We start from the raw sequence: 17,594 nt of genomic DNA, 5'->3' as shown, positions 1-17,594 counted from the left end.
TTCAACAGAAGGACCGACTCCTTCATTGATCTGGAGTCTGGATCTGGAGGTGGATTAAGCAGATGCTCCAATTAGTGAAAGTGCTTAAGACTTCTTCAACCGGTCAGAGGATGTGAGGGACGCCCCTGACCAGCACAGTTCCCACTGCAATTAAGGTTAGGTTAGGATCAGAGGATGAGAACAACTTCAATCTGGATCAGGACAGGAATGACACACAAGCCAGACCTTTGCACTTAGTCATCTTGTGATTCTGTTCTCACAATCAATGCAGAAAAGTTGCCCAAGGTAACTTTTTGGAAAGTTTACAATGAAGAAAAGTTAGGAATAAAGAATAAATGTTGCAAAGATATTACAAGTGGTCAGATTTCCTCGCAATACAGAATGTATTTGACTTCTTTGGTGTGGATGAACACACTGTAAAAAATTACTGTGATTTTAACGGTAAAGAACTGTGAAAATGCTACAGTACAAACCTGTTTACTGGTTAACGGTAATTTCCTGTAAACTTTACAGGGAAAAACCGTAAACTTACGTTCCCAGAATTCTCTGCGTTGCATTTCAAATTTTGTTTGAATTTGATGTTTCTTCTTAATTTTTTCTCATCTGTTATATCACTGATATGTACTCTTCATTAGTGTTTTTGACTCGTTGAAAACAAGTGTTACAAAAGTTATCTAAAAGGGTATCTTACCTGCTGAGCAAGAAAAAGGCAATTTCTGGTTTGAAATCCTTTAAAGATGTCATCATCATTGAAAAGCAGTCTGATGTTGATCCGAGTTGTATTAATTAAAGGCTTTGTAATTTTCAGATAGTTTCCCTCTTGAAGAAACTGAATATAACTGAAACCTAAAAGCTTTCCGAATTAGCAAACCTTCGGGCGATAACCTTCTGACCTTCTTCCTTTTGTTTACAGACGTGACGCAAACAAAAGCAGTATTTCCAACAATATTTGACCCGACAAAGTATAAATCATCATTATAATTTAACTGTTATGAATCTATTTTTTATCTACTTAGTCGATATAGAAATGTATTTTTAACCCCTAAATCTCCCGTACTATAATAACTTTTTACTCAAATATGCTGATAATCACTTATTAGATAAGCGGTTAAAAGAATAGAATTGACTTAACATTATGCATACAGAAGACAATTTGATCTAAAACTACTTATGATATTGCATTAAATATATAGGCCTACATCTGATCCTGCATCCTCTGGGAATCAAACTCTTTGGCCGTGCAGACTTTCTGTAGTAGGGAAAGGATGCAACTACCACAACAATAACCCACATTACAATAACCTTTCTGTACATCTCACTGTAAAACGGGGTAAAGTGTCCAGAAAACCTTTGATTCCTGAAGACATGCCACGTCATTGCCATTCCTTCTGTACAATGATGTACAAGTATGAATTATACACATCTTAAGCTTTAGGAAACACATGGATGCCAGGGACACGATTAATCTCATTGTATGTCTAAAAAGCTGACGTTTAGAAGGCTGATTCAGAACATTGTGGCTGTCAGCATAAAAAAAAAGTCTATGGTTTTAGACAAATCCGCTACTAATGAGTTCAAAGCAACACGTCCCTCAAGCCCTGTTCATAATCCACTTATATAAGTGTCCTTTCTCTGCGTTCTTTGAGAACACAAGCAAGCAGTGTGCCAAACAGCCATAATACTTCATGTGAACACCAACTAATTCTTCAAACTCTGCTCTTTTCTTCATTGAAATTCTTCAACGGCTGAGCACTGAAGAGATTGACGAAGCTGTTGAGTGCATATTATTTTACAAAACAGATTTGGAGAAATGTAGCATTGCATCAGTGTCTCATCAATTGATGCTCTGCAGTGAATGGGTGCCGTCAGAATGAGAGTTCAAACAGCTGATTAAAACATCACAGTAATCCACAACCACTCCAGTCCATCAATTAACGTCAAGGCATTTTTGACTTCAAACAATTTCTTCCAGCTACAAATTGAGTCCTCTATCGATAACATTGCCGTCTTCAGTGAAAAAAATCATCTTATCTGAATCAGGAGAGAAATATGCACAGATCAAATCACCGTTTACGAATGAAAACATTCCAAAGCAAACAAATTTGTGGATATATTTTGATGCAAGAATGGAGCATTTCATTGGAGGAGGCATTTTTTATTGATTATGGACCCATATTTTGGACATAAGCCGTTGGATTTGTTTCATACAAATATTTAGCTTTTCACTTTCGCTTAAGACATTAAGCGATGCACTGGAGTGGTATGGATTATTGTGATGTTTTTATCAGCTGTTTGGACTCTCATTCTGACGGCACCCATTCACTGCAGAGCATCCACTGGTGAGCAAGTGATGCAATGCTACATTTCTCCAAATCTGATGAATAAACAAACTCATCTACATCTCGGATGGTCTAAAGGTTGAGCACATTTTCAGAAAATACACTTTTTTTTTTGGTGAACTATTCCTTTAATATGAGAGCAATTCGATCTGGCATAACGTGTGTGGGATCTTACCTTGACTTCGATTGAGACAGGAGCCATTTTCAAGACAAATACACCTTTGTCTTGAGCTTGTTTAGTTGAAAACCTTCCGATTATTTCGTCTTGAATGAGGGGTGAAAATCAATGAAGCAAAAAAGAACTAATCAAGAACACAGAGACATTCAATACCACAGTACTTCACTCGTATTATTAAACTGTATTCACATTACAACATCCACAATGTTCAGCTTGTGACAGGTTCTAATAATCTCAATATATATTTTCTGTATGTTACATTATACCAAGAGGCACTTCCAGTAAATCTGGCAATAGAGGAGCTACAGTATAGTGTCTAAATTACAAAACAGTAAAAATAAATAATATTTATCTAAAAGACTTCTGTTGTCGTCTTCATCTTTTTCGTCCCTTGTTTTTTTTTTTTTTTGGCTTTGTTTTTGTTTCGTTTAATTTTTAACCTGTACACAATATCGTTTTGTACAAAATGGAACAACAATCAGCGATAAAATGAATATTTCACTTTACGAATACTGGTGATTTACAAAGTTCCCCTTTCTATAGGTATTGCTACATGTGTTAAGTGCAAGATACAAGTGAAAAGAAAAATAATTATTTCGTCAGTGAAGTGCCGACTGTATATATATATATATATATAAAAACTACAAGTCTCGTTTCGTTCTCAGAGAGGTGTAAAGCTTGTTTGGTTCTCGAGGTGAAGGAAACGAGTGGACACGGTTATCAGACGCGTACAGCTGAAGATGAAGGACCGAGCGGTGAACGGGAAATACAAAGGAAACATGTAAAAAGATCAGCTTCTCATGTGACGTGTAACCCTCTTTATGTCTCTCGAGTCGACATCCGCTGAACCTGACATGCTAATCAAAACCGTCAGCTGTCAATCACAAAGATCTGGAAGGATCAGACTAAACTTCACACACAATCTACAGTATCTATCAGGTCATCATGCATTTCCCCAGGTATTTGAGCCAAATTGATTTCACTCCCAAGGGCGTCTGCAATGTATATAAAGGATGCATTTAGTGAAAGTGCCATTATGAACACGTCCGAAACGGTTTCTCAAGATTCGTGGAATCAGGCGACCGATGGGAGGCACGTGGAGGACAGGGCCATGCCAACACACACGCACGAGCGCATCAAACGTGTAGGATTCACTGGCTGATTCCACAGATTTTCTGAATACTGTCTGGGTGGAAGTAAATCTGGGCGTCTTTGATAAAGACATCAGAGCCGATGACCTTTGATCGTCAAAGACTCGCTCGCAGTGAGGTCATTCCCAATCCATGTCGACTCGCCACGTGTCCCCACTGCTCTTATGCTAATCACTAGTAATGACATCAATTTCCCCAATATAGTGAAAGTAATCTGGGCATCAGTAAGATGAAAGGGGCGGAGCTAGATTGCATAATAGATTCTTCCGTAGCGTGACATAATTGTCAGTGAAATCATTTATTTAGAGGCATATTATTCCTCAGGATTTGATTGTAGGTTATAATGTTATTTTAACACTGAACATGTGCATGTTGTCTACTACAGATCTTAAAAAGCCATTTTTTTAGGGTGATACCCTTTGACCCTTCTCTATAATTAATTGTGACAATCTTTTTTATATGTTTTATTACGGCAACATAAATTAAAAATGGCAAAAAGTGATGTACCAAGTAACGACTACCATCTTTTATTGCGGAGGACAGTAACGCTTTAAAATGCATTATTCTTGGAAAAAAAGGTCTCGGAATTAATATAGATATTTTTATTTTTTAAAAAGGACTTTAGTACTTCATACACCAAAGGGTTAATATCTCTGGCCTGGGGTATATTGATTTGAGAATGTGTTTAGGGTGATTTTATTCCATGGGATTTAATTGTAGGTTTTGATAGGGTCATTTTGTTTTGGGAAATATAAGACAACTGTATGATTTAACAGTTTGATGCATGATGTCCACTACAGTTAACAGAGCTTTAAAAGCCATATTAAGGTGATAACCTCTGACCCTTTCCCATAATTCATTGCGACAATCCCTTTAAATTATATGTTTCATTATGGCAGCATAAAATGGCAAGCAAAAGTGTAGCAACTACTATCTCTTATTGCAATGGACAGTAACACTACCAAAATGTGTTATTTTGGGGAAAAAAGGGAATTAAAGTTGTCTTTTTGTTTTAAAAAGGTAATAAAATACTTTTTATTTGTGATTTGGTAAAGGGTTCATATCTCTGGCCTAGGTTAGAGTGATTTTGTGATGCATTTAAGGGGATTTCATTCTTCAGGATTTGATTTTAGGTTATGATAAGTTGATTTTGTTTTGGGAAATACACAGTGGAGACAACTGTATAATTTAACACTTTGATGTATGATGTCCACTACCTGATCCATTTTTAAGTTGATAATCTTTACCCTTATCAACAATTCACTGCAACAATCCTTTTTATATGCTTATTATGGCGTCTTAAATTCAAAATGGAAAACAAAAGTGATGCACCACATTACTATCTTTTATTGCAGTGGACAGCAACGATCTAAAATGCATTATCAGACTGGGAATTTACATGAAAAATTGGAGATAAAAAGGTGATAAAAACATTAAGACTATTTAAATTTATGATTTAATAACTCATGCACCAAAGGGTTAATATCTCCAGCCTGGGGTTACAAATCTAAGGCCTAATGCAGAAATATAATATACCCTCTACAATTGGGGCCATGTACAAATAAAAACACACACGCTCCTGATGGGGTTTTATACTTTGGGGAGAATGGATCTGAAGTCATATTTGGCACACGCACACTTGAGCGTAACCAAAAGAAAGTGCAATTGGAAAAGCTACCACTGTATTGCTTAAATAATTTGCCGGACTACATTGCCTGGTAATATTAAGGCTTACACTGCATTGCGTTCGAAGGGGAGCACGTGACCGTCACATCCTACCAAGGCATTTTTAATTGGCTCTCCTTCAAAGCGACTGAAGGTGTCCGATTATACATCGGACTGGAGGTGATTAAGCCTGCAGAAGTGTTTCATCTGCGGCACATCAAAGGCGAGCACGGACAGCCGTGTCGACCGGTGCGTGTATCTCATGTGCTGCACATGCTCTCATGTGAGAGGGACGGTGTTCGCCGTTTCATCCCTTGGGCTGAGGAGCTCCTGCATTACCACAGCAGCAGCTGCGTGAGATGACTGTGAAGCATAACCACAGCCTTGTTCGGAGGGAGAACATACGACTGCGGGGGAACGCAGGAGCCTGAGGCCTTCCCATCGTCCCAGTTTGCGCCTTTGATCAGCCAAACTTGCTTCACTTGGCTCTCAAACTTAGCTTAAATGCAAGAACAGAAAAAGGGAGAATATGAGCGTCTAAAGTTTCGGACGGAACCATGTTTGATGACTAGGGATGACACGATGTACTATTGCACGCGTATGCATTTGTGTATATATATATATATATATATATATATATATATATATATATATATCAAATCACCTGGTAAAACAACGATTGGGCTAAAAGGCCATTGGCGTTTTGAAGAAGTTACAGTTTTAAAAACAACAAAAAAAGATTCCCTTTGTCCACAAATCAAGATCCAAAAGATTAGAAAGCTGCAAGGAAGTCTGTAAAAACCTATGACTCATTGTACAGTTATCTGAAAACAGTCTGATCCTGAGAAACGCAAAATCTCAGCTCGTGGAATACCGAGGGAAAAAGGTGAGGGAAGGGAATGACAAGCATTCGGCTCGACGCCTTCGGAAATGAGACAGTGGAGCAAGCGTCTGCTGTAGTGATGAAAGGAAAAAAGAAAGAGCAATGGCGAAACAGACACGCAAACACACAAAGTGTTATCTTTTCCCAAACGCATGCAGTCTCTGGAGTGATGGGATACGCCAAACGGTGAGAGTCATGGTGGATTGGTTTCTCGTTTCCCCAACTTTGACACTGAGCTCCTCGGAAATGCTTGTTGAGCCTGCAAAACTTCAGGTCACTGGGACCCCTGTCGTAGTTTTGGGGGTTAAGGTGCAGCTGGAAAAGGACTTGCAAAACCGACCAACATAAGTCTAGAAAATATAGGAAACCCCCTGCAGAACTTTTTGTCCTGGTCAATTTTAACATCAAACCTCAAAAGTTCACCGCCTGCTCATTGTTAGTCAAACCCTTCCTCCCGAACCACCCCGTCCCACCCTGTTTCCTTTAGGCACATGTTCCCCAAGCATCTACAGTGTTGTGTCTAAGTGATGTGCTGGCAACCGTTTCTTAGAAGTCTCCCTTGCCGATGAAACACTTTAAGACGACGTCATTCATTCCGGATCCTCTTTCTCGTCTTCCTCTCGTTTTCCAATAAAATCTGCGTGGTCTTCTACAGTCTCGTCTGCTTCCTCTACAGTCTCGCCATCTGTTTCCTCTGTTTCGTGTGTCTCGTCAGGTATAGGACTCTCCTCCTCCTCCTCTTCCTCCTCCTCCTGGTCATCTGCAGGCTCCTCCTTGCTCCCTGGCTCCTCCTCCTCCTCATCGATGGCTAGGATTGGCTCAGGGGTGCTAGTGAGACATGTGGACTCCTCCCCTTCTGTCTGGCTTTGGGACTCTTCAGCGATGACCTTCTTCCACATCTCGTGGTTCTCCAGCAGGTGATGGGTGATCTGGCAGAACACTTTCCGTCGTTTCTTGGGTGCTGGTTTCTCTACAGTAAACACAGTAAGGTCAGAGAGTGTTAATGGCTTCTTCACATTAGCAGCAATAACGAGGACTTTTTTTGTTTTGTAGTGAAATGCTGCATATAAAAACAAAAACATCAGACATGCAGTGCACCTTCATTTCTTAAATACACATCGGAACCACATATATAATATTTAATATTCATAAAATAAATATTTGACCACTTTAAGTGATGATTTTAAATTTGGTTTTTGTAGAGAAATGTTGCATATAAAAGTAAACAAGTTATGTTTTTATTTCTTAAATACACATTTAAAGACATAATATTTGATATATATATATATATATATATATATATATATATATATATATATATATATATATATATATATATATATATATATATATATATATATATATAAAATCCTTTTAAACAAATCATTGAATTAAATGAATCCAAGACATATTTTATCTTATATCTTCACTGCTTAAATACACACTGATTGATTAAATTGATAATTAAATATTGCAAAAACACAATCTTATATATTTTTTTAAATATTATTTTAAATATAAAAGTCAATGTTTGAAGTGAAAAAATTCATCAAACCTGATCTAAGACAAGAACGCATTTTGGTTTTAGGTTTTAGGAAATGACGATGAAAGTTTTTGATCCACTTCAAATGTTAACTGTATATTATTTAGTATTGGAAATATAGTTTGTTTTAGCAGTGATTACTTTTTTGAAGAGATATGTTGCATATAAAAGTAAAAAATTATAAAAAAAACAAACATGGCAATGTGTCTCTACTGATTAAATATCTCTGATCCACATAAATAACATTTAATATTCAAAAAATAATTACAAATTAAAGTAATTAGATTAAGTGCAAAGTAAGCAATCATATACATACATTTTTTTTGTATCGCAAATATAGTTGCAGCTTTAAGTGATGTCTTTAGTTTTAGTTTTTGCAGAGAATTACTGCACAAGGAAGTGAAAAAAAATAACTGAAAAAGAAAATCAGACATACAACGTCTTCTAAAATACATACTGATCCACATAAATAATATTTAATATTCAAAAAAAGAAAAAGTCTGCGATCAAATTATGTCAAATAAGTGTGTCCTACTAAATCAAAAGGGATATGTCAGTCTGTGTTCATTTTCAGCTTCAGTTCAGTGTAAAACTGAACTGTCCACGCTCCTACATCAGTGCAATTTGGACCAGATTTTGTACTTGATATAATGTTTGAGGACAAAAATGTAAACTGACGGGAAAGTTCGGAGCTGGTGGAGGTGTCTTCCTCCGGCGTGTCTTCCTCCTCCTCTTCATCCGTCTCTTCCTCAGCATCCTCGTCCTCTTTGGGCAGAGGGTCGACCCAGTGACCGGGCATGAGGGCGGCTGAATCGTAAGAGCTGCAGAGAGGCCCCACGATGTGTGTGATGAAGGACTCCTGCAGTTTGGCCAACTGCGGTGCTGAGCGGTCCATGAAGGGGCTGATGGGAAGGCCCAAACTGGACTCCTCATCACCCTGAAACACCAGAATGAAATTTGGTTCAAAATAAGTCAAAATAATAAGCCTGGCTTGTTTTATGTGTAACCAGGGTTGGAGCTAAGCTCTTCAGGGCTGTTGTCCTCCAGGAATTGAGTTTGACACCTTAATTGCGCAAGCTCTTTAAAGCAGGATGGATTCTGATTGGTTGTAAATGTTTTATCATTCAGCAGATGGAGGAAATCATTCTGGAAGTGATTCCAACGACACTGTTTCTCTTTGTCATTATGGTTATGGTGTGGACTTACCTATTCTTTAAGAATCAGAATGATTTTTGACTTTTATGATCGACTTTTAGGCTGGAAACTCTGCAACAGAGCACTCATTTTTATGATTCAATAAATTCGGATTGGACCATTTCTAACAGAAAAATCATGGTCTGCCCACATTATAGAAGTAAAATGGTTTACAAATCTTGTTTCATATTGACTAAGTGAAAAAAAAAAAAAATATATATATATATATATTTTTGGTTGCTGTAATATGGAAGCCTGTTTCCACAGATAAAAAGTCAAAATTTCAGATTTCCAAAAAAAGTCAGATTTAGATTTGGCACTAATAAAAGACTGTCATTATAATTTACGTGTAATAAGTGTGTCCTGATCTTCAGATTGTGATGGAAATCAAAATGGAAAATGTTAACCTCACACGGAAATTTGAAATTGTGCTAAAAATATTTTTTGCAAATTATTATTTTTTTTACATAATTGCACGTTTATATATCTTAGTTTATGCTTTACTATTACAACAAAGTCAGAATTGTGAGATAAAAGTGGCAATTACTGTACCTTTTTAATATTTTTGGTCCCCTGGCGGAAACAACCTTCCATTGGACTATAAATAAAATCATCTGGAACCAAATTAAATCAACTGAAACTAAAATTGTCCTTTATCTGCACTTCCTTCTACAGCAGCATTTGGAAGAAGAGCATCATGGGAACTGACGTCACCAGACAGCATTCCTCATATTAACAAGCATATGAAATCAGTATCACATCATTTCACATCTTCATGCATTCAGCAGACGCTTTTATCCAAAGTGACTTACATTAGCCAATACATTATTTTAATCAGTATAAAAAAATAAAAAAATCTCAGGATGAATTCTAAAGAGATTCATAAATGCTCCAGATACTGACTGATGCCTGAAAACTATTTATGCGGCAGCTATTTTATCCTCATCTATTACATTAAACAAATGAGGACATTACCAGGCAGGGAACAGTATGCTCAGTATATTCAAGCGCAGCTGAAGAGTCACACACTTGATTGGATTTTTCCAGTTCAGGAGAGAAACATACTTCACAGACATTCGACTGCTATGAAACTAGGTCATGGTCGCATGGACGGGGGGGGGGGATGCATCCAGCCACGCGAGGTCTGGCCTTTTCATTATTTATTTCAGAAAATAAGGAGCCAGAGATCGGAAGAAGCTCATATAGTCGGTGTGAAAACATATACTCCGCAGTACCTGGAAATAAACAATGAGAGCGGCATAACAACAGGAAAGGTCTCATGTTGCCGTGGCAACCGCGCGGTGATGTCATCAGAGGGCAGTGATGTATGTGCGCTGTGTTCTGTCAGGTGCTGCTCAGAAGAGCTGGAGAGATGAATCATTCAAGAAACGAAACAGGCAGGGGAGAAAACAGGCTCCTTTGAAGCATATAATTCCTGGTCCCTTTTGAAATGCTCTGAATATGGCCAGGGGTGGTCATATGACGCTTCTGTAGCTCTGTGACGGGGTCCTGACACAACTGGGTCATCCTCACTCTGTGTTCCTCACAATAATAGACGCAGTGTTTTATTACTCATCGCCGCCATCCAAACAAGCCCTCCGCTCTTTGAGAAACGCTAACTCTAAATCATGACCGGCTGAGCGAGCGCGCAACGATGTACGGCGGCGGTCAGTCTACCGGTCTGGACAATATTATGCTAATAATCAATGCACTTTCAATTAGGGTAAAACAAACATGCACACAACATTTAGCATTTGAAAACAGTAAAAGTGGTATTTGATCATTGATGAGAGCAAGTGTCTTTCTTTATATTTTTGTCTCGTTTTCCATTATATATATATTTATATATATATATATATATATATATATTTCTAAACCACTGAAAGATGCTTTTTAGGTTTTGACTTAAACATAAACTCAATTACAATTTTTGAGATATGTAAGGTGATATAGAAAGTATATACAAGATATACATAATCATCTCTCTCTCTCACTCTCTCTCTCTATATATATATATAAAATGCATGATTATTTAATATTTCCTTATTTAATAACTTTTCTGAAGTTTAGGTTTATGCTTAAAATATAAAAACATATCCACCAATAGGGTCAGAAAGCTGATTCCCTGGATTTGAATTAAGTTTATATATATATATATATAAAATCTCACTACATTTTTTCAGAAAACAAGACTTAAAAGGTCATATGTCATCTTGCTCCTCAAGTAAATGAATCTTATAATAAAAATGTTGAGATATTTGTCCTGGAAAACAAGACAAAAATATTCGATTTCTTGTAGTGCAGCGTTTACTCTTCTAATTTGACATATTTCTGTTTGATAAAGGATTTTAAATGGACAGAATGCAGCGCAGGATTCAGTTTTATCCAACAGTAAAAGATGAGAGGCTGAAGAGAGAAAAGACAAGGGTTGATGGCGTCAGCTAAACGAAAGAATAATGTTTGGATGAATGACCCCAAACATTTTATTCTTTAGAATCAAGAGATGCCATGACAACTTTAATTGGCCAAACATCAGCGTTTACTGTCACTGAGACCGGACGGCTGTTAAACTTAGCTTACTTTCTGCCCTACACTCATCATCACGGCTGTGAAGGTGCTCCTTGAGGAGGATGTGGACGGTTGCCAGGCAACAGCGTATCCCTGCCATCCTCTCCATCCCCTCGATGGGAATGACAGCGAGATTTCGCGTAGCTTCGGTGAGCGCGAGGTGCGGTTCCCAGGCACTTAGTCATGGTGAGAGCTTCCTGTTTGTCTCTGCTGTGACCGAACAGCTCAAAAACGACCTCAGACGTAAACATGCATGCAGGAGCAACACTGACCTGTTCATAAAACTCATTGACGATGCCTTCGGTCCACTGCAAATGAAGCTCCTTGCTTTTCAGCGGACCGTTTATATCCGCTAACTTAATACACATCTGACAGACCAGCAGACGATCGTTCTCGTTCGTCCAATCGATGCCCGAGCATCCATCATCTCCCACCTGCAAACACAAAATGCATACAGAAATAAACTGCACAGCATCTGTTGCTCTATATATGCGTATCTGATATCAGAGGTGCTCACCTTGGCGTTGAACTCAGCCAGAAAGTCGAAGTGTTTCTTGAGGTCGGTGGCCAGGATGGCCTCGATGACCAGGAAGCGAAAGCGTTTGAAGTCCATGTGGTCCAGACTGGCCAGGAAGTTGTACTCGGGCCGCGACATGAACAGATTCCAGGCAGACGCTGCGTGATGGTTCTCCAGCACCGAGCGGTCATTATAAAGAACAGCCTTCAGAGACAAAAACCCAAGCTTGAAAACAACAGTTGTGTAGAGTAATGATAAATATCACACTAACTCCAGTATATATATATATATTAAATTCATACATGCATTCATATATACACACACACATACATATACATATATATATATATATATATATATTATCATACACACATACAAACACATTCTACTGGTTTGGATATTTACTCTAATTATTCTAAGTGTGGAATAATTAAGAATTTTTTATGTTTTTAAAGACCACTCTTCTGCTCACCAAGGCTCCATTTATTTGATCAAAATAAAGCAAAAAATTGTAATATTATGAAATATTATTACAATTTCAAATAACTATTTTCTATTTGAATATATTTTAAAATGTAATTTATTCCTGTGGTTCAAAGCTGTATTTTCAGCATCATTCCTCCAGTCTTCAGTGTCACATGATCCTTCAGAAATCATTCTGATATGCTGATTGGCTGTTAAGAAACATTTCTGTCTTATTATTAATTTTAAAAACACTTTATTATAGTTAAACAGAAAGAATGAAATATAACTATTTAAATGTTTATGTGTGTGTGTTTAAATATAAATTAATGCTTTTATTCAGCAAGGATGCATTCAATTAATCAAAAGCGAAAGTAAAATCATTTATTATGTTACAGAGGATTCTATTTCAAATAAATGCTGTTCTATTCATCAAAGTTCTTTCTTAAAATTAAAAAACAAATTCCATACAACATTAAGCAGCAAAAACTATTAATATTAACTGATCACCAATAACAACTGAGCAGCAGATCATCATATTATTCTGATTTTCTTCTGATGTGACACTGAAGACTGAATTAATGATGCTGAAAATACAGCGCTGTATCACAGAAATAAATTACATTTTAAAATATATCCAAATTGAAAACAGTTATTTTAAATTGTAATAATATTTCACAGTTTGACTGTTTTTAAATGTATTTAAATGCAGCATGTGTACAGACATACAGCATACATATAAATGTATTGAATTATTACTTCTGTAAAAGCTTCTATGCTTCACAGTATTTTTAAGTAGAAGTCAAACATCAGTCTCCTTCGTTCTTGATTTGATTAAATCACATACATTATCCTTAATTATTAGATGGTACTTTAGTCATTTATTCTACCTCTGAATTAGTATAAGTCCCTCTGTGATTCCTAAGAAAGCATGAGGTGAGCTTAATATTACAATAGGAGGGAATCAGTGCTTGCAGGGGAAACCTGATCTGGAAGCGGGACGGCTGTGATGATGGTGTGCTGTGTCACCTGAGGAGCGCTGGTGGCCACCAGGAACGCGTTGGTCCTGCCGGGATGGTCGTAGTCATGCATGGCGGCTGCTACGTAGAGCGCCATCAGCTCCAGAGCAGGGATGAGGCCGGACAGAGAGCCGTAACCCTCGTCCTCTGCAGGATACGTCCTGGACATCAGGAAGCTTGTGCGGCCGAGAGCGAGTCCACCGTCAGAGTCTAGACACACACAGAGCCTTCAACAATCTTCATACGCCTTCAAACACTGCTGCAGCATTAGATCCTGTTTGTTTTTACCTACACTGTAAGAACTGATGTAAATAAAGGAGTATGTTTCACAATAAAATGCTGTTTCAGTTCACATTTAATTTAATGTAACTTGCCAATTCTTTGTAATTGTTTGTAAAATCGACTGAGTGAAAATTGTTTCTATTCCAATTTTTTTTATTTTTTTTTTTATGTAAAACACTCTCTTACAATTAAATACTGAAATAAATCTGCCATTGTATCTACTTTACTAAATAATGAAAAAAGTAACATATTGAATTTAATGACTGAAATTGTATTTCTTTTTAATTGTATTCCAATAATCTTTATTTACTTCAAAAATCGCTTCAATAATAAAAAAAAAGCACTGTTATATGCATATGAAAACAATTATGTAGGTATATAATTGTCATTCATTTAAAATTAATTTAGTAATTCGACAAAAACTACAAACAAATTACAAAAACAAATATATAATTAGCTTTCATTTCATTGTTGGCAAGGCAGCACTTCTCAACTTCTCAAGTGAAATATCTTAAACTGGAATACACGCACACACACGCACGCACGCACGCACGCACGCACGCACGCACGCACGCACACACACACACACACACACACACACACACACACACACACACACACACATATATACATATATAAACCAAAGCCACACAACAAAACACAACTAAAATTTAAATGAAAATGACAAATATAAAAATAAAAGCTCAAAATAAAAAGAAAGTAAGCTTTTATTTCAGCTAGTTGGCATTGCAACATTAATTTAGTATAACTTGATGTACTAAAACATATATGTATAAATAAATATGACTAGATGTATAGATTATAAAAATAAAAAATAAAAAACTACAAAAAAAGAGACTAAAACACAAAATGACATAAACCTTTTAAGTATGTTCAAATGGCAACAGAAATGTACAAACTGATTTAAATAGAAATAAAAACTGTAATAGCATCTCAATGATACTTAAATAACACTGATGCCTCACAGGAGCATAGTGTTACATATAAACATATAAAAACACACTTATCAAGTCTATATAAAGAGTAGTAACCAAACGAAATATTGTACCGTATTTTTCGGACTATAAGTCGCATCAGTCCAAAATTATGTCATGATGAGGAAAAAAACATATATAAGTCGCACTGGACTATAAGTCGCATTTATTTAGAACCAAGAGAAAACATTACCGTCTACAGCCACCAGAGGGCGCTCTATGTCTTCAGTGTAGAATACAGGAGAACTGAGCAGCATAGAGCGCCCTCTGGCGGCTGGAGACGGTAATGTTTTCTCTTGGTTCATGTCTCTTAGTTCATTTCTCTTGGTTCATGTCAAATTAATTTTGATAAATAAGTCGCACCTGGCTATAAGTCGCAGGACCAGCCAAACTATGAAAAAAAGTGTGACTTATAGTCCGGAAAATACGGTACTTGTGAATTACAGGCATGAACTGATTTCTGTTGTAAGGTATCCAAACAGTGATGAAGTGTGATTGTTACCCGAGTCTCTCAGAGATGTGAGTGAAGGTAAACCAGGCACAGGCTGACTCGTGAGGTACCACACCGCATGCAGGACGTCTGTGGCATGGATCCTGTTGTGATCTGTGGAGGAAGATGAGCTTTAATACTGTCAACGATCACTAGAGGGAGATACAACACTGCAAAAAGAGGCAGAAGTGATTTATTCCTGTCTGCGCACAGCATCTGTTATACATCATCAGTTATTTGACTGTTAACATGAGATTTCTGCTCACATGGGATGTCCCTGTATCCGTTCTCCAGAGCGTGGAAGTAGTTCATGAACTCCCTCACCGGGATCTTGAACGTTTTGAAGAGTCCCGTATCCACAAACAACCGGTAAGACACCTGACCCACAGAGAGACGGGTTAAACCTCTCAAGCGTGTCTGAAATGAATCAGAACTCAAATGGACATAATGGACGATTTTATATTCATGCAAATACTTATTCTTATATTAAAACATTCATTGTGTGTGTCATGTTTAACGATCAATATTTTTCTTATGCTAAACAACATTTTTAACTATTGAGAATGCATACTAGCCAAAGAAACTTTTTATTATTTAATAAAATAAAATATATTAAAAATAGAATACGAAATAGAATATATGCACTAATGAACAACTATTTAACACATGTGTATTCAATAATATTAACTAAACATTTAATGTAATAAAAATATATGAAAATGTGCTCTAGCACTTTAATCCAATTTGTTGTTTAATCATTAACATTAACATTTAGACATAAAAACAATGCACAAAATATAATTGTAATTTTAAGTTTTAATACATTTAATAAACATGTACTATCCAATGACAATCATTTCTTTCTATGTAATAAAATATGCAAACATACAAACATTTAATGCATAAAAAAAGTATAAAAAACAACATTACATTTATTCAATAATATTTACAAAAAAGTTTATACGTCACATATATTAAACATATCATAGTAAAAATAGAAAATGCACTGACACTTTGTTATTGTTTTTATAAAATGTGTTATTTAATCATTATCATTTAATAATTGAATAAAAACTAAAAAAACTCAATTTTATTATTTAAAACAATGCATTATTTAATCGTAATGGTCAGATTTAATCATCCTGACCTCACTGGAGTCAGTTTGATTCGTTTGACTGTGGTCGGGATCTGTGTGTGTGTGTGTGTGTGTGTGTGTGTACTCTTGTTCTCCACTAGATGTCAGTGTGTCACCTGGCTGAGGATGCAGCCGCATCTGCCGTTGGTCTTCTCCACCAGACTGAAGATGGGGAAGTTCCAGTTGTTGATCTGACTCATGAGGGGCTCCAGGCCCTCCATCACCAGCGGCTCCGGGGCCAGGATGGGCTTATCCTGCAGAGGAAATGATTTCAGATCACAGACGGTGCCACCTTACAACAAACAAACCCACTAGACGTGACTGGAATAACTACACAATCACGAGGCACATGTGAAACTACTACAGAGAGCAGGTGAAACAGCACAGAACACAAGAAGAGTCTGTCATCAAACCACAGTGAAAACTAATCAAATGCTCCGTGATTGGTTCTGATGACTATTTGATGACAGTCTGGTTTAACTGGTACAAACAACTCTGAACTTAAAGCTGTTGCTGTATTTCAGTGCATTATATTTTCTGAAGATTGCATGCATGCTGCATATTTTATGCAACACTTTATACTGTATATTGTTTTAATGCTTGTAGGCCCTCTAACAATGACCAGAAAACAATTATGAAAAATCATTTTAATTATTTAATTTTTTTAATTATTTAATCATAATGGTTAAATTTCAGCCATTTAATTATCCAGGCTTCAACATTTAGACATACAAATGCATAAAAAGTAAAAAAACAACAACAATACAAAACATAACAATATCTAATAATATCTAATAGTGTGGTTGATATAATAACATTAGCAAATAAAAAAATTAAATAAAGTTGCTAAATTTAAATAATAATCTTGTTGCACTTGTTTATTCAATAAAATGTACAAATAAATGTAATAATATAATATAAAAATATATAAAATATAGTTCAAATTAAATATATAACAAATATAATAAAAAAGAAAAAAGAAAATGTGATCTCTGTACTTTTATTGTTTATTAAAATACATTATTTAATCATTAACATTTTATAATCCTGGCCTCAAAATTATAACATAAAAAGTATTTAAGTGTAAAAAGATAAATAAAATAAATAAAAATTCACTATCTACTGATACTCATTTTTATACTTTAATAAAATGTATTATTTGATCATAATAAT

The 17,594-nt window shown here is 36.2% G+C and overlaps 1 protein-coding gene across 6 annotated transcripts in view; it reads right to left on the bottom strand.

The window, feature by feature from the left end:
* Nucleotides 1–2,667: 2,667 nt before the first annotated feature.
* LOC127956222 (cGMP-inhibited 3',5'-cyclic phosphodiesterase 3A-like) overlaps nt 2,668–17,594 on the bottom strand; it is a 97,503-nt gene continuing 82,576 nt past the window's right edge. For 5 of the 6 annotated variants that reach the window (XM_052554018.1, XM_052554014.1, XM_052554015.1 and 2 more), the window contains 8 exons: nt 16,538–16,675; nt 15,553–15,664; nt 15,299–15,400; nt 13,530–13,729; nt 12,039–12,242; nt 11,794–11,955; nt 8,438–8,696; nt 2,668–7,186 (listed from right to left, as the gene is read on the bottom strand). In XM_052554018.1, the coding sequence (XP_052409978.1) occupies nt 6,807–7,186; nt 8,438–8,696; nt 11,794–11,955; nt 12,039–12,242; nt 13,530–13,729; nt 15,299–15,400; nt 15,553–15,664; nt 16,538–16,675 (1,557 nt within the window). In that variant the 3' untranslated portion in view covers nt 2,668–6,806. The remainder of the gene's footprint in view (nt 7,187–8,437; nt 8,697–11,793; nt 11,956–12,038; nt 12,243–13,529; nt 13,730–15,298; nt 15,401–15,552; nt 15,665–16,537; nt 16,676–17,594) is intronic. The other variant, XR_008153516.1, reaches the window with a different exon arrangement.

This window comes from Carassius gibelio, chromosome B4 (assembly GCF_023724105.1).
Source record: "Carassius gibelio isolate Cgi1373 ecotype wild population from Czech Republic chromosome B4, carGib1.2-hapl.c, whole genome shotgun sequence".
NCBI classification, from domain to species: Eukaryota; Metazoa; Chordata; class Actinopteri; order Cypriniformes; family Cyprinidae; genus Carassius; species Carassius gibelio.
The sequence above is the reverse complement of the archived record's forward strand: the minus strand, read 5'-3'. Positions and strand labels throughout refer to the sequence as shown.